At 40.2% G+C, this 27401-nt stretch overlaps 1 protein-coding gene across 1 annotated transcript; it reads right to left on the bottom strand.

Annotated features, from left to right (window-relative positions):
• Positions 1-58: 58 nt before the first annotated feature.
• On the bottom strand, positions 59-27344 carry LOC115273367 (cytochrome P450 2C21-like). Its single transcript, XM_029916398.1, has 9 exons — positions 27177-27344; positions 24438-24600; positions 22570-22719; positions 19397-19557; positions 17461-17634; positions 16452-16593; positions 13704-13891; positions 8698-8839; positions 59-721 (listed from the first exon to the last, which is right to left on the bottom strand). The coding sequence occupies exons 1-9, from the start codon at positions 27342-27344 to the stop codon at positions 540-542; spliced, it is 1470 nt and encodes a 489-aa protein (XP_029772258.1). The 3' UTR covers positions 59-539.
• Positions 27345-27401: the final 57 nt, after the last annotated feature.

Genomic DNA, 27401 nt, shown 5'->3' on the forward strand with positions numbered 1-27401 from the left:
GGGCTCCATCCATCTCATGACTATGAGATCATGGCCTGAGCTGAATCAAGTGGGATGCTTACTCAACTAAGCCACCCAGGCACCCCACCACAAAAATTTTGTTTTAATAACCACTAGGAAAAAAAACAGAAATTGTTCATGCCAAACTATCGAGATTATTCTTCTGGAGAACTAATTGGAGTAAGAGGTGAGTACATTTTATGTATTTGAAAAACATTTTAAACTCATAGGATACTTTTTAAGAAAGAAAATATGACATTAATAAGGTCTCTTACATTTGGTATACACTGCAGATGAGATAACGGCCTAAGATCTCAGGATTGTATTACAAAAAGAATTGGAAACTAACAGTGAGTTTTTGTTCCATGTGCGGAAATCTGAACTGAATCTTAAAGGATGAGGAAAATTAGAAGAGACAGGGTCAGGAATGTCGTTCCTGAGGTGAACAATGGCTAACACACGGGACAGAAAGCATGTGGCTGTTCCGATGAAGCCAGAGAGTGTCACCTGGCAATATGGCAGCCTGCCCCGCCCTTTCTTCAGACTGGAATGAAACACACCTCATATACAGGTGGCGGGGCCGCCAGCCCGTTGACAATCGGGGCAGTGTCAATGTCCTTTGGATCAACCAGAGATTTCAATGTAAAATGCTGTAAAATGTTGGTCAGTAGTAAAAACAGCTCCATGCGGGCCAGGCCTTCTCCAGCACAAGCTCTCTTTCCTAAAAATGGCACATAAGTTAAATGTTCATTTAATTCTTTTTCTGAGTCGGCACACAAGGAACAAAATAAATATATTAGTAGACTAATTAAACTATGCCTTTTATCTACACCAAAAACCGGTTACCTTCATTCCCTCAGTACATGTTTCTGTGTGCATGTGTAAAGGCCAGGGCAGGTCACCACAAGATGGGCCACTTTGGCATAAAGATTATTTTTAGTTAAAAGCAATCAAAACCCAGCAGATTCAAGAAAAGCTCCTTACCTCTCCCTCAACTGCCAGCTTATACCAAGAAGACAGCAATTCACAGAAACTCTTCTTTACCTAAGAAACTTCTCTGCATAACAGGGCAACCTTTGTTTTCAAAACAGCTCTCTCACCTTTCTGCTGAATCCCCAGACCCCTTCCCCTCTCAACTCAGGATGTCATAGGAACCTCATGTTGCCTGACTGCATTTGAAATTTCATGTCTGTGGATTCCCCATACCTGTGAAACTAAATCTGATTTTCTCCTCTTAATCTGTCAACTTCTCTTTTAGTCTAGCTGGGAAGGACCTTGAAAGGCAGAGGAAAATTCCTCATCCCAGACACCTGGCATCTTTGGCAGTCCACTTGAACCACTGGACACCGCTTGCCACAAACACAGCTGTGGCCTGGAGAACGCTGGGACATCTGACCTATAGGTGGCAGAAGGTAAGTCTTCTGGAATCTGAAGAGTCTGATGGAGCAAGAATGGTGAGAGTCTTCCTCTCTTTCTAAACTGAGATTAGCAGGAGAAAATACTTGTGGAACTAGGTCCTTGGGCTTAGCAGCTCTTGGTAAATTAACCAAAGATGGTCTTTGTTTTCCTTTGTTTCTTTTATGTTGTTTGTCCTAAAAAGGAATTAGCATAGGGCAGAAAGCAGGCATAGGCCCTATAACCCTGCTGTTTGAGCCAGTTCCACAGACTGATGAGTTCATGACTCTCATCAGACTGCCACCTGTTTAGAGGCTGTTGTTAAGAGACATCTTGGAAACCAAAGCTGCAAAACTGGTGGGCGTTGTTCGAACACTTGAGAGCTGTTAGAGCACTTGCCACCTTAAGAAGGCTCCTGTGATAGGATAAGTTAACAGGTTAGATTAACATCTGGTCAGTTGCCAACCTCAAGAAACAGCCGTGCAATGAAGTTCACTGGAAAACAACACACAATCCCCAACCCAGTGGCACATTCCTCTTAGGAACGAGTGTGGCTCCAAGAGACCCAGATTTAGCTCAAAGAAAAACCAGATAGGATCTTTCCTTTTCTCTTGTTCATAGAACAAGCTCCTAAGAGCTTGGCTTTGTGAGCAGTGAGAATGTGCTCTTTGGTCTCCACCATCTGGAGGATACACCTTTCCAGGTGCACCGTAATGGCCAGTTGAAAAGAAGGGGGAGAGGAGTCTCTCTCTCTCTCTCTCTCTGTCTAGCCATGCCAGCTCTCAAGGGTGTTTGTCTCAGCCCAATGGACCCTTTATATTCTCGACCTTCATTTCTTGTTAGTGCTGGAAACTCCCATTATAGGAGCACATGCCTGGTGTCACAGATTATGGTCTGTGACTGGAGGCATCTCAAGATTTTGTTGGAGACCAGCAATGAAGGCCTCCGCTTTCTTAGATTAATTATGGGAGTAAACTTTTGGTCATGAGGGCTGTGTCATCTATGCCCTTTCTCTGGATACCTCTTGTATCTTTGATTAAGGCATTAAAAGGCTTATTGGTTTGAGTTGCTCATAACAGATCTTGCTCATCAACGGCCAGATGATGGATCCTTTAATGTTTGAAAAAAGAAGAAAAACATTTTATATTTTAATTTTTTAACGTTTTATTTATTTTTGAGAATGAGAGAGAACGTGAGCAGGGGAGGGGCAGAGAGAGAGGGAGACACAAAATCCGAAGACAAGCTCTAGGCTCTGAGCTGTCAGCACAGAGCCCAGCGCAGGGCTCGAACCCACGAACCATGAGATCATGACCTGAGCCGAAGATGGAAGCTCCACTGACTGAGCCACCCAGGCTTCCCAAGAAAAACATTTTAAACTTAGTTTAATGGGTAGCCTCAGGGACTCCCTTGATAAGATGAAAGAAGAGAAACTAAACTCAAAATAAATGTCCACATTCAACATAAATTCCCCCTAAAATGCAGCCTTATCTGCCTATTTTAACTTCCCTTTCCCTATAGGATTTACTGAGAGCACTCCAACTTCATCTCTAGGTTCAAATTCTAGAGGCTCCTCACATAATTGCTGAAAGCCAGGAAAGGAAGTTAACAAGAGCAGTCTTCTACCTTCCAGGGAGCCGTAAGTAGTTCAGGACAGCTTCAGGCATTCCTATGCAATGGACTTGGCTGGTGTATCCTGGACCCCCCAAGGCAAAAGAATTTGTGTCCGCTGGACAGCAGCAAAGCTTTTAAATTATAAAGCCCTTTAAACCTCTACTTTCAAAGGATCCTACCAAATTTAGAGAGAAATTTAAAAGATTAATCACTAGTCACAACCCTTTCTTCAGAGAGGAACCCTCCCTTCAGGGATGAAACATGACCAAAATTTCTCCTAGGCCCTCATATAAATGAGCAGGAAAGGCCAATATTCAGGGACTGACAGAAGTCCAGCTTAAACTGTACAACCAGGAAGAAGGCTTTTGTTAAAATCTTCATGCAGACTTTACAAAGGCATGAATGAATCTGTTGATTCTCATTTTGATAAAAAATCTGCCTGACATAAAAAAAAGCAAATTTAGTTTAAAAGGGGGGCCAGCCCCTTGATATTCAGGCTGTACTCCAGTCCTTTGAGGAATTAGAAACAACACTTCTACAAAACCAGAGACGCAATTCTAGAAGCAAGTCAAAGCTCACCTCTCTTTACCAATCCCCAAACCTGGTCTATTTCTCTCAAAATGTTTATGATTTGGAACGGTATTGTTTAGTACTTAAAAGAAAGAGTAAATTTTAAATAGCAATTACCCTGAAACAATAGAAAAAATTTTTTTGCCTTCTTTCTCTGTCTCTTGAAATTATAAATCTAATGTCTTTGAACACAGACCACAATCATGTGAGACTGAAAAACAAGCAAGAGGCGGGGTAAGGTGACAGTGGTAGGGGAAGAGGCTTTTCCAAGTACAAACTGCTAAAATGCCTCTTATGTTCAGACTTGGAAAAAAACATGGATACTTTTCTCTGTGCCTTTGTGATGTAAATTTTCTATGCTTATCATCTCTAAGATGTAAAAGCCTTTCTTCAAGGGCACCTGAGTGGCTCGGTTGAGTATTTTTTTTCTTTTTTAAAGTTTGTTTATTTTGAGAGCGAGCGAGCATGCATGGCTGAGGGGCAGAGAGAGGGAGCGAGAGAATCCCAAGCAGGCTCTGGGCTGTCAGTGCAGTGCCAACTCAGGGCTTGTCTCCACAAACCATGAGACCACGACCTGAGCTGAGATCAAGAGTTCATGCTTAACTAACTGAGCCACCCAGGCACCCCAGCGTCAGGTCATGATCGAGCCCCACATTGGGCTCCATGCTGAGCTTGGAGCCTGCTTGGAATTCTCTCTCTCTCTGTCTCTCTCTCAAAATGAATAAACATTTAAAAAATAAATTGTAGAAGAGTTCCATTTAGTGGGCTTGAAGGCAAGTATTTATAAGGATTAGGCATTCTAAAACTCAGGAAGATAGAAACTAACCTAAGTATTTTTCAAGTTTATGTGATCTCTGAAAATATTCAGTATTATTATTTTTAATGTTTATTCAGTTTTGAGAGGGGCAGAGAAAGAGGGAGACACAGGATCCAAAGCTGTTAGCACAGAGCTTGATGTGGGACACAACTCACAAGCAGTGAGATCATGACCTGAGCCAAAGTTAGATGCTTAACCTGAGTCACTTAGGTGCCCTGAAAATATTCAGTATGAAAGTCGTTGGTTTAGAGGACCTGGGTGGTTCAGTTGGTTGAGCCTCTGACTCTTGATTTCAGGTCATGATCCATAGGGTCATGGGGTCAGACTCCACATTGGGCTCCATGCTCAGTGTGGATTCTCTTTCCCTCTCCCTGCTCACATGCACTCTCTCAAAATAAAATTGTTGGTTTAATTCAAATAGCCATGTCTTTAGAGTTATCAGGATTAAACATAAACCTTTTATTCTGCCCGTGTTTACTGAGTGTCAAATAAGTCCATGTTAAGGGGCCTGGGCAGCCCAGGTCATGATCTCGCAGGTTCAAGTCCCATGTCAGGCTCTGTGCTGACAGCTCAGAGACTGGAGCCTGTTTCAGATTGTGTGTGTCATTCTGTCTCTGCCCATCTCTCAAAAAAAAAAGTCCATGTTATAGTTTACAAAATTTGTCAGAAAAAAAAAACTTAATGGTTGACTTTGTCTAATGCCTTATAAAATTTTGTGACTAGTCTAAACATAATTGTTCAGAACAAGTAAATTAAATAGATGTAGGGGCACCTGGTGGCTCAGTCAGTTGAGTGTCCAACTTCAGCTCAGGTCATGATCACATAGTTCATGAGTTGGAGCCCCACATTGGGTTCACTGCTCTCAGCTTGTCAGCACAGAGCCCACTTCAGATCCTCTGTCCCCCTCTACCCCTCCTCTGCTTGCACGCTCCCTAAAAATAAATAGATGTAAATAAGATAAAAAGGTTCGTAGGTAAACTTTTAAAGAACTACCAAAATCTTCAGTAACATGAATTTTTAATGTTTGGCTAAGTTAACTATTAAGTTAAATTCATTGAATATCTAGATAATTTCCAAATAAGATAAACCTATGTTAAGTACTTAATGTTTTGTTATTTTATCTACTTTTGTCTCTTTTTTAAATGTTTGTTGGGGCACCTGGGTGGCTCAGTCGGTTAAGTCTCCGGCTTCGGCTCAGGTCAGATTTCACAGTTCGTGGGTTCAAGCCCTGCATCGGGCTCTGTGCTGACAGCTAGCTCAGAGCCTGGAGCCTGTTTCAGATTCTGTGTCTCCCTCTCTCTCTGACCCTCTCCTGCTTGCACTGTCTCTGTCTCTCAAAAATAAATAAAAAGCATTAAAAAATTTTTAAATGTTTGTTGATTTATTCTGAGAGAGAGAAAGTGAGCATGAGCAGGGGAGGGACAAAGAGAGAGAGAATTCCAAGCAGGCTCTGCAATGTCAGAGCAGAGCCCAATGCAAGGCTTGATCCCACAAACCATGAGATCAGGACCTGAGCCAGAATTAAGATCTAGTCGCTTTACTGAGTGAGCCACCCAGGTATTCCTCTACTTTTGTCTTATTACAGAGAGACTAAAGATAAATTTGGGTCTGTTAGTAAATCTGGTTTGTTCTTTACTGAAAGACTGTACTATAATGAAGTACATGTTTCTAAGTTATAAAATGTATTTGTAAACTTGCCAATCTAAAAATACGAGTATGACAGCTCACTGTGAAAGTGAGGGGCCTCCAACACTTATCTGCTAATCTGTGACACCAGGCAGGCACTCCTGTAATGGGACTTCTGGCACCAGAAACAAAGGTTGAGGTGACAAAGGTTCCTAAGGGCTGGGGCCTCTCACGACAAACACCTTTAAGACCTATCATGACAGAGACTTGAAGCCTCATTCTATTCGGTCTCCGCCATCTGGAGGAGGCACTTAACAGGGTGCACCTTGGTGGCCAAAGAGAATATGCTCATTGGTCACAAAGAACAAGCAAAAGGAAAAATCCTATCTTGTATACATGCACATTAACGGCTTTAGCTAGGCGTTGGGTGGCTCGGAGACACGCAGATACCTGATGGAGGTGCCACAGGGCGGGGGTTGTACGTTGTTTTACAGGGTATGGTGCCTTTTTCTTGAGTCTGGCAGGTGACCTGTTATCAAACCAACCTGTTCTGCAATCAACTTATCCTATCACAGGAGACTTTTTAAAAAATATATTTTATTTTTGGGGGCGCCTGGGTGGCTCAGTTGGTTAAGCATCCGACTTTGGCTTAGGCCATAATCTCATGGTGGGTTTGTGAGTTTAAGCCCCACATCAGGCTCTATGCTGACAGTAAGTAGCCTACTTAGGATCCTCCCCTCTCTCTCTCTCTCTTTAAAAAAATTCTATTTTTTAAGCAAAATCCACACCTAACATGGGGCACAAACCCACAACCCCGAGATCAAGAGTCACACACTCGACTTCTGAGCAGCCAGGAACCTTAGTTCTAACTTCTTTTAAGTGTTCAACCTGTGTCCACCAATCTTGCAGCTTTGGCTTCTAAGAAGTCTGTTAGCAACAGCCTTGACCTCATGTACCCATTAACATAGGGCAAAGTTTGTATGACAAATGACATAAAAGACACAAAGGAAAACAAAGACCATCTCTGGTGGGAAATAGGCCAGTTACCAAAAAGTATCCTACCAAACTCAACAAGAGTCCCGAAGCCCGAGGAACCTGTTAATCTAAATTTGGAAAGAGAGAAAAAGGACTCTCATCATTCTTGCAGATTCTCAGAGACTGACATGCTAAGAAATCTCACCTTCTGCCAGCTGTCCTAAGGAACTCTTGTCTGTAGCAGTGTGTGGGGCAAGCAGAGTCTGACGAGTTAAGGTGTCCTACTGACACATCAATTGTTGGGTGGGGAGCAAGGGTTTCCTATCCCCCTCAAGGTTTTTTTGGCTGGACTAAGAATAAAATGTCATGAAACAAACAGAAGAAAATCAAATTTAATTTTACATGTGCAGAGAATCCACACAGGCCTGGAAATTCCAAAGATGATCAGACAAAATAAGGTATCTATGTCATCTTGAGCTATCTAGATTCCAGTCATTCCTCCAGCCAAAAGAGCCTTCCATTCTACTCTGCCTGCTGATATTTTCCACATCCTTCTCGATCCAGCTCAGTTGTCATTTCTTTTATGCAAAGTTCTGTGATGTGCTCAGAGTATATAACTCACTTCTTTAGCTGTTTTCCATAACACTAGTTAATGCTTCTAAAATAGCACATTTCAGATTAAATTATAATTATTCACCTGTCTCAAAAGCAGGTCTCCAAGCCGTGTGACTTGAATAGAAATCTCAAGGAGTCTCATTATGCAGTAATGGGCCCAAAATATAGGAAGAAAGGTAAGGGGTAATAAAGCAGTATCTTGCTTTGAGATTATCTCTGGGCATTGCACATAATAGTGGGATTGTGATAGCAAGGGTTACTTGATACTTGTTTTTCTTAGATATTCAATCAGAAGGAAATCTCCTAGTTTTGTCTCTGTTTCAATTACTTCCATAGCAAAGGCCTTATTGCCCTCCTGTCTCTCCTTTGGAGTGTGCTGAATATTCTCCATTTCTCCTTCCTTCCAGCTCTATTTTGTGTTTGCCTTTAATGCCTACTCTGTGTTCAGGAAGCTGATTTCTATGGATGTATAAACCGAGAAGTCAGTTCCTTTCTGGGTTCTGAATAAATTCAGAGCATTAGATATTGAAAAAAGTCAGAGTATTTATTCCCTCGATTCTACCCTGCCAGGCTACAGTTCAGGCAGTGGCTGTACTGCTTTACTATAGACCCATTACCTGCTGAGGCATCCACTCTTTCTTTCCTAACCGTCTATCTGGGTTCCAGTGATGCCCTCCTTCCCTCATCCCTTCCAACTTAGGATGGTAACCTCTTCCTGCTGATACTAGTCCCTGAGTACTTTATAATATCTTCTTATTTTCCTTAATCCTACCCACCCTCTGAAAATTGTCTCATCATTACATTCTTTTTAATTAGCCTTTTTGTTTATTCCCAGGACACTGACAAATTGAAGGAAGATACTCAAATTTCTGTTACCCTCTGTCCCCTATCCCCTTTTTAGGAATCTCAGTGGTGGGTCCTGGTGTCAAACTCGGTGAGGGCAGACTCCAATCAAACAAGAAATAACCTGGGCTTTGGGAGTGATGCCTCTAGCCTCATACAAATGAGTTTGTCCAGAATAGCCTCCATGCAAAGCCTGCCTCATCTCACTGGCCTCTGATGGATAGATAAAAATGAAGTTTGCTTGCCTGCTGAGAAAGCCAGAAAGTAGTCACTCTTCTTAAAGTTGCCACTTTCATCCAGGAAGTGGCCAGGATCAAACTGATCTGGGTTGGGAAACTCTTTGTCATCATGCAGGACAGAAGTCAGAGATGTTACTATAGTAGTACCCTGATATAAAGAGAAACAGATAAACTGGATTATGATGAAGGTCATGGAGCTTGAAATCCTTTTGTTTTATAGATGAGGACACCGAGGCACAAAAATAATTTATTTACTCCATGTGATGGAACAAACTAATGACCAACCTTAAAAGGTTTTAAATCATGTAATGGTAGTCCAAGACACTGTTAACTGCCTCCAGACTTTGAGCCTGACACTAGCACTTGCTTTTCAAAAAATTAAGGGAGCTTAATTTTGAGTGCATTGTTGACAAGTTGATTGCAATATTGTTTCAAGATACTGATGCCACTGAAAATCTAGCTCATTCTCTTTGGAACCAAGTATGAGGTCTTCAAAACTCTACTTGAGTGGCCATATTCTTGAAAATCCTTCATCTTCCCATCAAGATGACAATCTTAGGGGTGTCTGGCTGGCTTAGTTGGTAAAGCATGTGACTCCTGGTCTCAGAGTTCTGGGTTCCCACTTAGGGCATAGAGCTTACTTTAAAAAAATTTTTAAAGATAACAAATGGGTAAGTATTACCTCCTCCTGTATGCTCTTTCAATTGAATTGTTGCGTATTATTGTAGAAATGAGAGAGCATTTATGCTTCTTAGTAGGGTGTTCTTAAAACTCATAGCATAACATAATGACTTGGAGGTTAGTTTTCAAAATCAAGGGAATCTTTCTATTAACTTAAGCTCTGTGATCATAGGTTAGTTGTTTGACATTCCCATGCCTAATTTTCATTACTAGTAAAATGTGAATGCACTAGTTCTGCACTAGTTCACTGTAAATGTAAAATGAAATAATACATGAAATACTTTTGCACAAAGATTACCACATGCAAAAATGCTCAATAAAGAGAAATTTGATGGGGTGCCTGGGTGGATCAGTTGGTTAAGCATCTGACTCTTGATTTTGGCTCAGGTCATGATCTCATGGTTCATAAGTTTGAGCCCTACATCAGCCTATGTGCTGACAGTGCGGAGCCTGCTTGGGATTCTCTCTCTCCTCCTCTTTCTCTCAAATAAATAAACTTAAATAAATAAATATTTAGAACTAAATATAAATTAATTTATTAAATAAAATTTTCAAAAGAGAGAGAATCTGTTACTATTATGATAATGACTCCATTCACAATCTTGGTATCTTAATTAAGGTCATACATTTATTACATAGCAGAGACAAAATTCAAATCCCAATCTGTCTGGATGCTTTCTGGTGTACTGTATAGCCTTTCCAAATGCATGATATAGTTCATATTGCAGAAGGGTCATGGGTCAAATGCACAGACTACATTTCCATGTAGACAAATGAAACTTTACTGAACTTCTTCCCCATAGCCCAGTTACTGTTGTGACTCATTTTCTGTCCCAGGTGGACTCAGAGACATGGCCTGATATGTAGTACCGGAAGACAATATGGGAAGCCCTAGGATAGGCTTCCATATAAAGCAAAACACTTCTCCTGGCTGATGGGACCATCTACTTCAGACTATAACAGAATAATTGCTTTGGAGTTGTCCTCACAACTAACACAAATATAAATCCAGGAAAAAATATATGAAGAAATAGCCCTCCTGCACAGAGCAAGAGGCAATCCAGGATTGTGATACTTCACTAAAGAGAAATTAGGTAGACCCTACAATCACTCTGAATTTCTGCCTGACAACACTTTCTTCCTCCTGGAGTTCAGAAAGGTGAAGGTCAAGCAAAGTGCTACTTTTTGAGCTAAGGAGACAGAGATTAAAAACTTGGCATCTAAAATTCATGAAGAAGAGGAATCTACAAACAGAGTATCTCAAAGGTATATATGACCTGTGACACTGTAAGACTGTGAGACGATGATTATGGATTGGGAGGCACATACATAGGAAACTCCATGAAGCCTATCAGAATATGACTGCTTGAGAACTGCAGGTGGATAACAGATGTTTTGCAGTGATAGAGGAATTGAGATTTCAACCCAGCTAGGATGGAGAGAACTTTCTTAGCATTTCAGATGCTAAGGTGACCCCAAACTTCTAAATTGTTGGGCTAAGGAACTCACATCAGACTAAGGGCCATGCACAAAGACCAAGTTCAGAACTGAAACTAATCCACAATGAAAGAAACATAGTAAGCCTCACAGATTGAAAAGCATCTGTCAGTAATTCAGCTGCCTGCCAAAAGAAAAGTCAATGCTCTTTAAAGGAAGACAGCATAATCCAGACTCTCACAAGGCATCATTCAAAACATTAAGCATATAATAAATTATTAAACATGTGAAAAGAAGTAAATGTGACCCAAAATTAGACGAGATCAGGTGCATTCAGGGTGGTATCGCCGTAGACCATGTGACCCAAAATTAAAAGAAAAAAATAATCCATAGAAACAGACCCCATAGTATACTAGTTGTCAGATTTATCACATAAGAGTTTCAAAGCATATCAATATATGAGTGTGTAAGAGACACAGTACAAGTCCATCCAAAAGCAACAGAGTACATGTTCTTCTCAAGCACATGTGGAATATTCTTCAGGACAGATAATACATTAGGGCACATAATAAGCATTAATAAATGGCAGAAGATTAAAATCATATCAAGCATAGTTTCGATCACAATGATATGAATCTAGAAACATGAACAAAATTGAAAAATTCACAGATTTGCATGCTACTGAACAACAAATGAGTTAAAGAAGAAATCAAAAGAGAAAAACATACCCTGAGAGTATGGGATGCAGGAAAAGCAGTTCAAAGAGGAAAGTTCATAGTAATAAATGCCTACATCAAAAATTATGAAAAATCTCAAACAACCTAACTTTACACCTCAAGGAACTAGAAAAAGAAGAAATGAAGCCCAAAGTTAAGAGGAATAAGGAAATAACAAAGATCAGGATTGAAATAAATGAAATAGAAACTAAAAAGATAATAGAAAAGATCAATGAAACTAAGAGCTTGGTTTTTGAAAAAAATGATAAGCAAAATGACTAACCTTTAGTCTCACCAAGAAAAAAGAAGACTCTATATCAGAAATGAAATAGGCTATTACAACTGCTACCACAGGAATACAAAAGAACATGAGACTACCATGGATAATTATCTACCAACAAATTAGACAACCTAGAAGATTTGGATTAATTCCTAAAAACATACAACATACCAAGACTGAATCATGAAGAAATAGAAAATCTGAACAGATCTATTACTCTGCTTGAATCAGTAATTAAAACACTCTCAAGAAACACAAGTCCAGGACCAGATGGCTTCAGTGGCGAATTCTACTAACTATTTAAAGAAGACTGAATACCAGTCCTTCTCAAACTCTATGTAAAAATAGAAGTGGGAATACTTGTAAATTCATTTTGTGAGGCCAGCATAATCCTAGTACCAAAACCAGACAAGGATACCACAAGAAAAGGCCAATATCTCTGATGGATAAAGATGGGAAAATCCTCAGCAAAATCTTAGCAAACTGAATTGAACAGTATACTAAAAGGATCATATGCATAATCAAGTGGTATATATTCCAGAGATGCAAGGATGGTTCAACATCCACAAATGAATATGATATACATTAAAAAATGAAGGATAAAAAACATATGATCATCTCAGTAGATACAGAAAAAGGCATTTGGCAAAATTCAATGTTCACTTATGATAAAAATGCTCAACAAAGTAGATAAAGAAGAAATGTACCTCAACATAATAAAGGCCATAAATGATAAGACCATAGCAAATATCATACTCAATGGTGAAAGGCTGAAAGCTTTTCCTCTAAGATCAGCAACAAAAGAAGGATGCCCACTCTCACCACTTTTATTAAACATAGTATTACAAGTCCTCGTGTAGAGCATTAGCAAGAAAAAGAAATTAAAGGCATCCAAATAGGAGAGGAAGTAAAACTGTTACTATTTGAAGATAACATGATATTGTTGATCTAAAGACTCTACCCAAACTATTAGAATAAATTGATACAAAATAATACACAAAAATCTGTTGCTTTTCTATACATTAATAATGAACTATAAAAGAAATTAAGACAACAGTCCTATTCACAATGGCATAAAAAATCTAGTAAGTTTAACCAAGGAGGTGAAAGATTGTACAATGAAAACCATATGACACTGATGAAAGAAATGGAAAGATATTCTGTGTTCATGGATTGGGGAAAATTAATATTGTTAAAATGTCCATACAACCCAAAGCCATATATAGATTCAATGCAATCCCTATCAAGATTCCTATGGTATTTTTCACAGAAATAGGAGAGCTAAAATTTGTATGGACCCACAAAAGATCCTCAATAGCTAAAGAAATCTTGAGGAAGAAAAACCTGGAGGCATCACACTTTGTGATTTCGAACTGTTACAAAGCTATATTCATTAAAACAGTATAGTATTAGCATAAAAACAGACACATAGATAAATGAAACAGAATAGCCCAGTAATAAATCCATGTATATATGGCCAATTAATTTCCAACAAAGAAGCCAAGACATACAATCAAGAAAAGACAGTCTCTTCAATAAACGGTGTTGGAAAAACTAGACAGCCACATGTTAAATAAGCTTAGACCCTAACTTACACCACACACAAAAATGAACTCAAAATGAATTAAAGAATTGAACATGAAACATAAACCATAAGACTCCCAGAAGAAAACATAAGCAGTAGCAATGAATACTATGAAGAAAATCTTATATATAATAATGCTTAGACTTCTATAAGATTGTATCAACAGAGTAAAAGTACAGGAGCATGTAGTCAGAGAGTAAGATGCCTAGGTTATGAGTGTTCCATACCTGTAGATGATTATCTTCAGTTCTACTATTGTGATGGCAGATAACCTGAGATTCTTAAGGAGTAGTACAGATGAAATACCTCTCACCTTGGGAATAAGGTATCCTCTGAACTTAGTGTCCTGAGTCACTGTATGGTGCAAATTGTTGGGGACAAGGTCAATGAATCTCTGGATCTCATGTATCACAGCATCTGTGTAGGGCATGTGGCTCCTGTCCTGCATGCAAGGGCTCCGGTGTCTGCCAATCACACGGTCAATCTCTTCCTGGACTTTAGCTGGCAAGATAGGGATCAGAATTTATGTGAAATGGAACTGTCTTTTGATTTAATCTTCTTAATCATGGTTACATTGTGGTAGGAGATTGGGAGAAGGGACAGTCACATATGGTTACAACCATAGGGAAAAAAAAGAAACAGTTTGTTTCCCAGGCAAATAGGGACCTCATTAGAGACTTATATGTACATATAAAACATAATTATACCACGAAGTATAACATTCTCTGTGTATTTTTGTTTGATAAATCAAGGATCTATGATCTTAAAGGCTCACTTCAGACCATGCTGTCTAACCACGTTGTGATTGCCAGTTTTTTAAGAAGTTTTTTAGGGGCACCTGGGTGGCTCAGTTGGTTAGGCGTCCAGCTCTTGATTTCAGCTCAGGTCATGATCTCACCGTTTGTGGGATCGGGCCCCATGTCAGGCTCTGCACCAACAGTATGGAGTCTGCTTGGGATTCTCTCTCTCCCTTTCTCTCTGTCCCTCCCCCCTCAAAATAAACAAACATTTAAAAAAAAAAAAGAAGTTTTTTAAAAGTTTATTTATTTATTTTGAGAGAGAGAGGAGAATGGGCAGAGAGACAGGGAAAGAGAGAATCCCAAGTAGGCTTCGTGCTGACAGCTGAGATCTATACAAGGCTCGATCTCAGGATTAATGAGATCATGACCTGAACTGAAATTAAAGAGTCAGATGCCTAACTGACCGAGCCACCCCGGCACCCCCAGTTTTCGTTTTAAATACCTAAGTTCCAAGAGGATAAGAACTACCCAGCGCCATAGATGTTTAATAAATAGAAGAATTGTGTCACTCAAAGGAAACACAGTGCCATTATATCCCACAAAGTATGAAAGCATGGGAATTTTGAGGCTATGCTTCTAAATTGCACCATTTGAAAAGCAGTTCTTCTTTATAATGGGAGGCCAGAAGGACCTTCAACAAAGGAGGAAAATCTGGTGCTCATGTCATGGAGATAACTTCCTGAGAGATAATTGTACTAAGATTGTCTTAACGTGCCAAAGCACAGAACATGATACAGTAGTGAAGGAAATACCCTGAGATGAGCACTCAATATAAAAAGAGGAGGAAAAATGGAAAGATTGTATTTCCAAGGTATGTTTGTGAGGAATAATTTATTTGCCCAAAAGAGTATATTTGAAAAGAATTTATTTAAATAAAGTTTTAGAGAGTGAGTCTCTATGATAAAGAAAAGACTGTAATTTTGTTGAGTCAACCCTTACACTGTGAATTCATTTGAGCAGAAGTAACTTTTGAAATAGGCGCCTGGGTGGCTCAGTTGGTTAAGTGTTGGACCCTTGATTTCGGCTTGGGTCGTGATCTTGTGGTTTATGAGTTCGAAACCTCGGGCTCTGTGCTGACAGTGCACAGTGCTTGGGATTCTCTCTCTCTGCCCCTCTCAAGCCTCCTCACCCTCTCTCTCTCCAAATAAACAAACTTAAAAAAAATGTTTTGACAAAGACACATTTATCTGGACATGGAAGACAAAGACATATCAAGTGACATCTTTTTAGAGAAAGTGGAAGGCTGACCCTTTTAGATCCTAAGAAAACTCTGCTATTGCATCTGTCCCAACACAAATCAGGGACATCCACCATAGCAGGGAAAACAAGAGCTCTGTCCTTCAAATCTCTGCTGCTGTTTAAATATTTCATTATCTTTTTGTGCTATAATCTAATTTGAATTTAATCTATCCAATGACAGGAAGATTTACTAATAGTGAAAATATTTTTTTAAATCTTTAATTTTGAGAGAGAGAGAGAGAGAGAAAGAGTGCAAGCAGGGCATGGACAGAGAGAGAGAGGGGGAGGCTCAGAATCCAAAGCAGGCTCCATGTTCTGAGCTGTCCACACAGAGCCTGACAGAGGACTCAAAACTCAAAAGCTGTGAGATCATGACTGAAGCTGAAGTCAGATGCCCAACCGACAGAGCCACTCAGGTGCTTTGAAATATTTTTTAATTTATTAAAAATAAATTTTATAGGGGCACCTGGGTGGCTCAGTCGGTTAAGCCTCCGACTTCAGCTCAGGTCAGATCTCACGTTCGTGGGTTCGGGCCCCGCGTCGGGCTCTGTGCTGACAGCTAGCTCAGAGCGTAGAGCCTGCTTTGGATTCTGTGTCTCCCTCTCTCTCTGACCCTCCCCCTCTCATGCTGTCTCTCTCTGTATCAAACATAAATAAAACATTAAAAAAATTTAATAAAAAAATAAATTTTATAAAATATTTTACAAAAATAAATGTTTGTTTGTTTATTTTTGAGAGCAAGTGAGCAGTGGAAAGGCAGAGAGAGAGAGAGGGAAAGAGAATCCCAAGCAGGTTCTACAGTGTCAGCTCAGAGCCAGACTCGGTGCTCGGTCCCGCAAACTGTGAGGTCATGACCTGAGCAGAAATCAAGAGTCAGATGCTTAACTGAGTCACCCAGGTGCCCCTAATGGTGGAAATTTTTTCCTGTGCATTGTGTAGGCAGGTAAAGCGCGGGATGGTTGTCTGTGTCGCCTTCCAGTGTCTACCTGGAATTTCATCCTGCCCATCACCTGTGACTGTACCTGTGACCTCTGGGTGCTTCAGCAGAAGCAGGAACCCGTATCTCAGGGTGGTGCTCGTTGTCTCTGTTCCTGCACTCATCACATCCCAGACAGTAGCGATCAAGTTTTCCATGGTAAATTCAGACTGTTTATTGTGTTTTTCCTAGAAATGATGTGTTAGAATTGATAAATGAAAGACCCTCAAGAGGTAACATAACTCAATAGGACACCATTATTTGGTGTGAGCACTACAGTTAAAATATAACTAGAGTTATAAACTTCCAACAAGCCCTTTCTGATTCTTCACTTTCTCATCCCCTAGTCGACCAGTTCCTCTATAATTTCTTTGGACCATAATTTTTATCAAGTCCTCACTGCTACTCACTGTCCATTCTAGCATCTAATTGCCTATTTTATTATGTCTGATTTTCTCATTCAAGCCCCCACAAACACTGATCCCCCAAATGCAGCTCTATTCCGAACCTCACCGGCATTACCCTTGACAGTTGCTCAGTTACAATCAAGATCACCTCTCCGAAAGTTCCACATGCTTGATCACTGCACTTACCATTCCCTTGACCTACTCTGTTATCTCTGTTCATCTAAGCTAGAGTTTCTTCAAAACCCACCTCATCTGTGAAGATTTCCTAGTGCCACTCCAAATGTAAGCCTGTCTAGATTCCTCTCCATTCCTGTGTTCCCTTAATGTTACATCTTCCATTCTCAGAACTTACTTGATGAAGGATGATTATGTTGTGTATCATTAATCTTGAATGTGTGTATATTTCAATCTGCTCCCAAATAAAAAAACCAGCTTCCACATCATAAATATAAAACCTCCTAAGTCACTTTCAGTGAGAATTCAGAAATATCTCAAGATACTCAATATGATTTGCACAATTAATAGGTTAGACAAGCAATTAATACATCTTTAGGAAGCACCTTTTGTTTTAATATCCCAATTTCACTGGGAAGAACAAAGCTAATCCATGAGTCACACCACCCACAAAGATGGAGAAGCACATTATACCTTTTCTATTTTGATCAGGAAGTAGTCAATAAAGTCTTGAGGGTTATTGAAGTCCAGGGAATCTTGGTGTTCTTTTACTTTTTCCACAATAAATTTATGTTGGTAAGCAATGTTTTTAAGTAACCTATTGTGACTTCCTGGAAAGTGTAGTAAAAGAGGGAAAGCATTGCAGAGCTGAAAGAGGAAAGAATCTCTCATTAATTCACTCAACAAAGTTCTCTAGGCTTATATTATGCATCAGACACTGAGTTCTATGCTAAATAGATAAAGGTAAGACACGCTTCCTGCCCTAGAACCTAACTTGGAACTGAAGGAGAGAGAACTGACAAATGTTGGGAGTTAGAGTATACACAAGTCACAAAGCAATCTCAAAACCATTTAACTTCCTAACCATAACTCTATGAAGGAATCCAGGACTATGTCACCTCTCTCCAAAGGAGAATTCTAAGGTTCAGAAAGGTTAGTCCACCATTCTCAGACACCGAACTAGTAACAGAGCTAGAGCCTAGCGTCCATCCCAGTTTACCTACATGTATTTCTAACAGAGTCACCTAAAAAGTTTGCAGGGCTTTTTTTTTTTTAAAACCAAGAAACTACATCAGAAAAGTGATAGAAATGCCAAATTAGTTAGCTTATTTTTACTTAGGAATTTTATACCTTTAAGAATATGCACAATTGCCCTTATTTATCTGGCCATTGCTAGTCCTAGAGTTTACAGACTCTGCTTTAGACAGTACCTCGCGATTTAACACCCTTGGTAGGCACTGAAGCAATTTATTCAGGCTGGTAGCATATATCAAATTAGATAAAGAATTGGGAAATTTAGATTCTGGGTCTAGCTCATTCCTTGTCTTGGCTAGGCCATTTTGGAAAATATGCTTAATATCTCTAGGTGACAGCTTCCTGGTCAAAAATGAGTAGATGCTTTGTTTTCAAGAGTCCTTTCCACGTGGAATACATCATGACTTTTTGATCCACACAGAATTTCAGTTCTTAATGATCATACAACAGAATACTAACATTTTCTGACACTCTACATTTTACATCACCACCTTCTCCATCTATGGATATAAAAAAGGTTTCTCAAGAAAATGCCTTGCTATAATTGATGCACTATACTACATTTCTCTATTACTATATTTCATGTTTTAAATTTCATTTCAGGGGCACCTGGGTGGATCAGTCGGTTAAGCGCCTGGCTTCGGCTCAGGTCATGATCTCACGATTCGTGGGTTCGAGCCCCACATCAGGTTCTGTGCTGATTGCTAGTTCAGAGCCTGGAGCCTGCTTCAGATTCTGTGTCTCCCTCTCTCTCTCTGACCCTCCCCTGCTCTCTCTGTCTCTCTCTCTCTCAAAAATAAATAAAAAGCATTAAAAATTTTTAAATTAAATTTCATTTCAATACATTAAATTGATGTCACTAATTGGATACAAATGATAATTTGATAAACATTATGTTAGCCATTTGGGAAAGAGCAAAGGACTGAGGTAGGCATGAGTAATAGATTACCTAGAAAATTATTTCCCATTTATTTTTATTTTTCAAGATTTATTTATTTACTTATTTATTTAGGAAGAGATGGTGTGCAAGTGGGGAGGGGCAGAGAGAGAGGGAGAAAGAGAATCCCAACCAGACTCCACACTGTCAGCATGGAGCTTGACTCAGGGTTTGAACCCACGAACCTTGAGATCATGACCTGAGCTGAAATCAAGAGTCAGATGCTTAGCCCACTGAGTCACCCAGGTGCCCTGAAAATTATTTCCCATTTAGAAAGAATCTTGACTGGGGGCACCTGGCTGGTTCAGTTGAAAGACCATGTGACTCTTGATACAGGGGTCATGAGTTTGAGGCCCATGGTGGGTGTAGAGATTACTTACATTAAAAAAAAAAAAACCTTAAAAAGAATAAAAATAAAGAGAACCTTGACATTATTACCTGTATCCAGGCGTTGCTTGAAATTAGGAGGTTTTCATGAAAATAATTTATCAAGAGTGACAGTTTCTTATCATCATACTCAAAACGATTTTGGAAAATAATGGAGCAGATCACATTGCAGGGAGCACAGCCCAGAAGGAAAGTAGGATCAAAGGGAGTTGCTAAAACAATAAAAGTTAAAAGAGCACAATTTTCATATAAATCTTAAGTTGACTGTTTAAAACAATTAAGGAGGGTTGACTTCCAGGATTTTTTTTAAGTATAGGAATTCCCCAGACACATGATCATCACTATAAACTCAACATGCCTAAAATTTATTGTTTCCCAAACACTGGATTGTGTATAATCCAGTCTATTTATTTTCCCCAAGTGTTCTCCCTGGGGAATACCCCAAGAGTTCCCCCAAGTATTCCCCAAATAAGAGTCACAGGATAATTCACAAGAATTACTGGGCACAACCTGGGTAGGCATAGGTCAGGAGCATCCAAAATAATGGAATACTATACTAGTCTATTAATAATGTTCTTGATAAACATTTATAGATTAAACATGTAAATATATTCACTATATTAAATTGAAATTTTACAAAACAATATGCACAGTATAAGCCTCACATCTGTATTCCTCTTCTGCCAGGTCTCCCACCCTTTCCTTATTGATAGCCCTCAAAAGTCTAAATAATATTCATGGAAACTCTACTGCCACCTCCAGAAAGTTATTCCAAGAAAGAAACAAGTACAAATATTTGTAAAAATGGCATTTTTAATGTTAATAGCAGATTTTTAAAAAGGGGGGATACAACCTGTCTGGACAATATATAGCATTGGCAAAAGAACACAATGACGGGGCACCTGGGTAACTCAGACAGTTAAGTGCCTGGCTCTTTGTTTTGGCTCAGGTCATGATCTCAAAGTTTCATGGATTTGAACCAACTGCACCAGCAGCGTGGAGCCTGCTTGGGATTCTCTCTCCCTCTTTCTGCCCCTCCCCTACTCATGCTGTTTTTCTCCAAAATAAATAATAAGCTAAAAAAATAATATTGAAGACTATAGATGCTGGCGAGGATGTGGAGAAATGGGCACCCTCCTACACTGTTGGTGGGAACATAAACTGGTACAGCCGCTTTGGAAAACAGTGTGGAGGTTCCTCAAAAAATTAACATTAGAACTCCCCTATGACCCAGCAATAGCAGCACTGCTAGGGATTTACCCATGGGATACAGGAGTGCTGATGCATAGGGGCACATGTACCCCAATGTTCACAGTGGCACTTTCAACAATAGCCAAATCATGGAAAGAGCCTAAATGTTCATCAACTGATGAATGGATCAAGAAGATGTGGTTTATATATACAATGGAGTACTACATGACAGTCAGAAAGAATGAAATCTGGCCATTCGTGGCATTGTGGATGGACCTCAAGGGTGTCATGCTAAGTGAAATGAGTCAGGCAGAGAAGGACAGATACCATATGTTTGCACTCATAAGTCTAACAGGAGAGACTTAACAGAGGACCATAGGGAGGGGAAGTGGGGAAAAAGAGTTAGAGAGAGAGAAGGTGGCAAATCATGAGAGAGACTCTTAAATACTGAAAACAAACTGAGGGCTGAAGGAGGAGGGGAAAAGGGGACAGGGAGGGTGATGGACATTGAGGAGGGCACTTGGGGGGAAGAGCACTGGGTGTTATATGGAAACCAACTTGACAATAAACTATAAAAAAAATAATAATATTGAAAAAAGCCCACCATGGCAATTCACCATATAGAAAATAGTACTATAAGGTGGTGGTGATGGTGGAGGGCACTTAAGGGGAAGAGCACTGGGTGTTATATGGAAAACAATTTGACAATAAAATATTATGGAAAAAAAAAAGAAAATAGTACTATAATGGGGCACTTGGGTGGCTCAGTCAGTTAAGCATCTGACTTCAGCTCAGGTCATGATCTCCATTTTGTGGGTTTAGCCCTGTGTCGAGCTCTGTGCTGACAACTCAGTCTGGAACCTGCTTACAGTTCTGTGTCTCCCTCTCTCTCTCTCCCTCCCCTGCTTGTACTCTGTCTCTCAAAAATAAACATTCAAAAAAATGTTTTAAGGTGCCTGAGTGGCTCAGTTGGCTAAGCCTCTGACTTCAGCTCAGGTCGTGATCTCACAGTTTGTGGGTTCAAGTCTCACACTGGGGGCCCTGTGCTGACAGCTCAGAGCCTGGATCCTGCTTTGGATTCTGTGTCTCCCTCTCTCTCTGCCCCTCCCCTGCTTGTACTCTGTCTCTCAAAAATAAACATTAAAATAAATTTAACAAAAAAAAGTTTTAAAAAAAGAAAATAGTACTATCTCCTTAACAATGTTCTTGGGAAAATATTTAATATTGAGGTTCAAAAACCATATATGTCTTATGATCCTGGTCTTACTCCTTCCTTGCCAAGACTCCTGCCCACCCCTTCCTCTTCCACCTCCCCTCCCGGTATGGCAGGTGCAGCACAAACACACGCACGGAGCCAACTCATGCTGCTGAGGCGCCCTCCATTCACACCCATACCCCTCCTCCAGGTGAGCTATCTAGCAGCACTAAGCACGGAGAAGGATCTGGCGTGACTCCTAATGCGGAACGGGTTTTTCCCCTGATTTTACTAAGTTATGATTGACAGCACTGTGTAAGTTTCAGGTGCACAACATAATGACTTGACATACACATACTGTGAAATGTTTGCAATGTTCTCAAGAAGTTACTTCATTTTTCAAGTTATTGTGGCCAAAACTACTAGCTCATTTCCCGAATCCTTCTCCTCCTTGCTTTCCTATGCACACAGAGAACCACATCTCATCTTAGAGCTGGTGTGGTCCTGAGACTGAGTTAGAGCCCACGGAAAGTGTGCCATTGCCATTCCTGGCCCACTGAAAATATCATTTGCTCTTTTCTTTGTTCTTTGCTCCTCCTGCTCCCCTGGAGAGAGATGAATCCTGGGCGACATTGGAAGTCAGGTGTTGAAGATGTCAAAGCTCCTATCAACCTGGTGCCTGAAGAGGCTGGCGTGCCAACCCTTCACTTCACTACTGTGACATGAGCAAAAAGTAAACTTCTGTGGTGCTTGAGCCATCAGATCTCTCTGTAGCCTATTTGAAAGAGCATGTAGTCCTCCCAAACTATTACTGTTAAATACATAAAGAAATACACACCATTGGTTTTTTTTAATGCTTCCACTAGACACAAAGCTTCCTCTTGAATTCTGTCTTCTATAGTCTTCTTCCCCATCCCCAGATTCCGCAAAACCATGAGGGAGAAACGCCGGACTTGCTTCCATCGTTCTCCGTTGCTGAAAACAATTCCTATCAGGGGAAAAAAAAAAAAAAAGAGGGGTGCCTGGGTGGCTTAGTAGGTAAAGGGTCTTTTTTTTTCTAATTTTCTTTTAAATGTTTTATTTATTTTTGATACAGAGAGAGACAGAGCATGAGAGGGGGAGGGGCAGAGAGAGAAGGAGACACAGAACCGGAAGCAGGCTCCAGGCTCTGAGCTAGCTGTCAGCACAGAGCCTGACGCGGGACTCGAACCCACACGTGAGATCTGACCTGAGCCACCCAGGCGCCCAAGGGTCTGACTCTTAATCTCAGCTCAGGTCTTGATCTCAAGGTCATGAGTTCAAGCCCTGAGTTGAAAAAGAAAATAGCCTCTAAAAAGAGAAGAATGACCTCAATTGCCATGCATTCTAGCTGAGTCTTTTATCTCAGCAAATGATAAAGACACTTAAGCAGGAATGTAAATATGGTGTGGTGCCAGCCGTAAGAATTCCCAATGAGCCCTGCTTTACCTGCTTTCTGTTAGCCTGGCCTCGTATCTGTCAAGACTCTTGGTTTTACATGTTACTTAACTCTTCTTTACCATCTCCTTCAACCTCAGAATAAGCCTGTGAACCAAGGTTTCTGTCCCCATTTTACTGATGATCACAGAGGCAAAATGCTTGCTCTGTGGATCACACAGCTAACACATCATGGTGACTCCAAGTCGTAGCTGAAATTTTCAGGGCCGATTTTTGTATGTTATAAGTGAACTGTACGAGAGGCAACTAAGAGAGTCCATTCTCAAGAGAAGGAGAGAGACAGCACTCGTGCACTGGAAGGAAGTTCATGAAAATCTATTCCTCTGATAAGAGACACAGCCACTGCCCTCCTCATTTTAACATTTCCCTTCTGTCTGCAATATTTCTGCCATGAAATATGGTTTTAACACCAAGGAAGGTCAGTATCAGACTTCCAAACGCCAAGACAGTATCAGGAGAAAAAATAATTCTTGTCAGAGACTTGTCCATAAAGATTTTAAAGAACAATGTAGAGGAGGAAATTACCCCATTCAGGTCTTATCTCTTTTTTCAGGAATCCAGTGACCCACCAGAGGACTGGACAGTTTAAGGCCAGCTCCAGAAACAAATGGAAGACAGTTCAAGTACTTAATAAAAAACCTTTTCTAATTTCACTCTCAATCCACACGTACTATGTGTTTTTCTATAATTCCCTTTCCAGGGATTACTTCTGCTTTATGGATTGTATTCTATTGGATTCAAATATATCTTATGCCTTTTTTTTTTTAGAAGAATAAAAGACTGAAGTCAAGGCTGGGAATATTTCAAACCTATGCTGGTTCCATGCACACTATGCAAGTTTCCTACACTCGTCTCTTGGCAACCGTAACTCAGGCCAGAAAGGAAAATGTCTGGTGGCTAGGATAACTGAGTCATTTTCCTGCTTCTTTGTCTCTCTCTTACCGTCTTCACTGAAATGAACATTATCCTAACTGGCCATATTTTAAAATGAACACAAATTTATAGCACGTTAATGGTTAGATGATTTGCTTTCATTGCATTTTATGTTTCACAAAGACACCTTGTCATTTTCATAATCTAAAATATGGATTAATGATCCTTTATAGAAAAAATGCTGGAATTCTGATGTTTTCATAGGTTTCTCTAATACTTATAATTTCTCAATCTTTTAGCTTATTTGGAGTCTTTGCAACTTACAAACCCACATACATTCCCCAAATTGAGACATACCTAGTCCTTGGATGACTCTGTCCAGCACTGGGAAAGGGGCTCTGCCAGAAAACACCTCACTCTGATCAATTAGAGCTTCCTTCACTGCTTCATACCCGTAGATCACCACAGCGCGCTCGGTGCCAAAGTACACGGTGAACACAGGGCCGTAAGTCTCTGCGAGCTGGGAAAGGAACAGGAGGTGCAGGGGTAATGAGGATTTCAAAACTAAAAATGTAGAGAAGTCTCTTTACTAAAGGGACATTTTATATTCACTCACCCGATATATAAAAGATTTCAACTTCTAGAACTAGTAATTTAACCAATCACATTAAGCGGTAATTATATTATTAGTCACATTGTTATCTTCATCAATAGTTAACCTTTATTCAACTCCTACTCTGTGGCGGACATTATGGATTTATTCATATTCTTTTATTAACTTTTATCTGCCAAACCTACAATTGCACCGAATTTCTCCTTTCTTCCTATAGTTACAACAAATAATGTGTTTCTTGTCCTGTTTAAGGGAAGTTCCTCCAACTTGTCCCAGGTGTAGACTACTAATCATCCCTCAGTATCCACTCTCCACATCTTTTTAGCACTAGAGACCTCTAAATACATAAGGACATGGCAACGTGGCCATGTGACTTCCCAGCTTCCCTGTGTGGCCATGTGACTAAGTTTTCATGAACTGATATTCGCAGAAATGACGTGTCCAAATCCTACACTATTACATAAATGGTAATTGCATGCCCTCCATTCCTCCCCGTACCTGGGGACTGAAATGACAGCACAGAGACAACAGTACTGCCTCCATGCACATGAGAACAATAGCCTAGGTGCCCAGGATGGTCAGCTACAAGACTAAGAAAAACTGGTTCTCTAGCTGACCTCAAGCAAGAGAGGCAGCCCAGCAGCACTCACCTCTATATCATTCTGTGAGACAGAAATAAGCTCTTACCTTCTTGAAGCCATTGTGTTATTGGGATCTTTCTGTCATGGCGGCTTCTTTGGTATCCTAAATGACTCAGCTTGTCCACGGTTTGAGTTCTCCTGCTACCTTACAATTCATTCTCCATAAAGCAACCAGAGTGCTCTTTTCACAAGGCAAATGCTAACATGAGAGTCCTTTACGCACATTAATAGCATCACGTTGATCTTGTGCTAAAGACCCATACTCTTTTTTTCTTAATGTTTATTTTTGAGAGAGAGAGACAGAGACAGAGACAGAGACAGAGACAGAGAATGAGCAGGGGAGGGGCAGAGAGAGAGGGAGACAGAATCTGAAGCAGGCACCAGGCTCTGAGTTGTTAGCACAGATGATGTGGGGCTTGAACTCACGAACCACCTGAGCTGAAGTTGGACGCTTAAGCAACTAAGCCACCCAGGCGCCTCAGAACCAATATTTTCAAAAGCCTTATAAGACCTGCATTTCTGGCAACTATTTCTCCAATCTTGTCCCAGACCATGTTTTTACTTACTCTCTGGTAAGTAAACAACCAAATTGGTCCTCTTTCAGAGACAGTCACAAGTAATTCTCCTTCAGACTGAAACAGCGTGGAACCAACTTCCACCTGTATTTTGTCTGGTTAATGCTTGCACATCCTTTAGATCTCAGCTTCACTTCCTCAGAGCACCCCTGGCTGACATTCCTCCCATCCCTGCTGCATGAAGCTGCATGGCCTCTTTCTATTGTGTCCCTGTTACATGGTTTGTAATCACACACTTACTTGCATGATTATTTTACAAAACATGCCTACCCTACAGACTGGAAATCCCATAATTCCGGGGTCTTTTCTTTTTCTCATTTACCATTGAAAGTCCCCGGCACTGGGGCACCTGGGTGGTTCAGTTGGTTAAGCATCTGACTCTTGATTTTGGCTCAGGTCATGATCTCACAGTACATAGGATCAAGTCCCATGTCAGGCTTTTGCATAGAGCCTGCTTAGGATTCTCTCTCTCCCTCTGCCCCTCCCCTGCATGCCCTCTTTCTCTCTGTCTCTCTCAAAAATAAATAAACTTAAAAAAAAAAAAACCCAGCATTAAAATAGTGCCAAATAAGTAGATATTCAAAAACTTGATGAATATATGATACAAAGACCCTGTGCAAAATAGAATTCTTATTCATATTTTAAAGAAATGGAAATTAACACTCAGAGAGATCTTTAAAACATGCCCAATGCTGAGGGCTAACAAGCAGATGAGCTAGGGTGCTGCCATTATCTCTTCGAATCTCTTAGTCCAGAACACAGAAAGGAGCTTCTAGAAGCTCTGCTCTGGTAACTAGCTGTCTCAGCGAAGACAGATTTCAGACAATCCCTTCAAGATTTAGAGAGGTATTGCTCTATAAATAGTTAGGACACACGTTCTAGAGAAAATATAATAGGAACAAAATTCTGGAACTTTTAAGTTATTTCCTGGATTTAAATCAACATGTGTTTTTAGGAAATTTTTAGTGTTGTGATCTGTAGATCAGTAGAACTTTTTAAACTGAAAACAGTTTCATTGCATTAGAGTTTACCAAAGAATAATTACTAAAAAAGGGACCTGCTTACTCTATGGACAGGAAATTCCTTCTTTTGGGAATTTCAACAAGTCATTTCATGGATCTCATGCCCTCTGGCAACCTTCTAGCTGGGTATCTAATGAACACTTCCCTTTAAAATCACTTCTTTAAAACTTGGTGGCTGGGACCATATTTTATTTAGATATATGGTTGCAACTACAAATAGTTGAAAAAAAAGTAATCACACTTACCTTGCTTATGGATTTGCTGACATTATTAACATTTATCTGCAGAATATTTCCGATGATTGGCAGAGGAGTAGGGCCAGGCGGTAGCTTCTCTTTGGCACGGTTTCGATTCCAGAGGGAAAGAGGAATCAAACAAGAAAGACAAATCACCAGAACTATGAAAAGATCCATGGTTGTGCTTCGTGTAAATTCAGTTGGAAGCTTGGAATCCAAGAATCCAAAGATTTT

This window comes from Suricata suricatta, chromosome 2 (assembly GCF_006229205.1).
Source record: "Suricata suricatta isolate VVHF042 chromosome 2, meerkat_22Aug2017_6uvM2_HiC, whole genome shotgun sequence".
Taxonomy (NCBI): Eukaryota; Metazoa; Chordata; class Mammalia; order Carnivora; family Herpestidae; genus Suricata; species Suricata suricatta.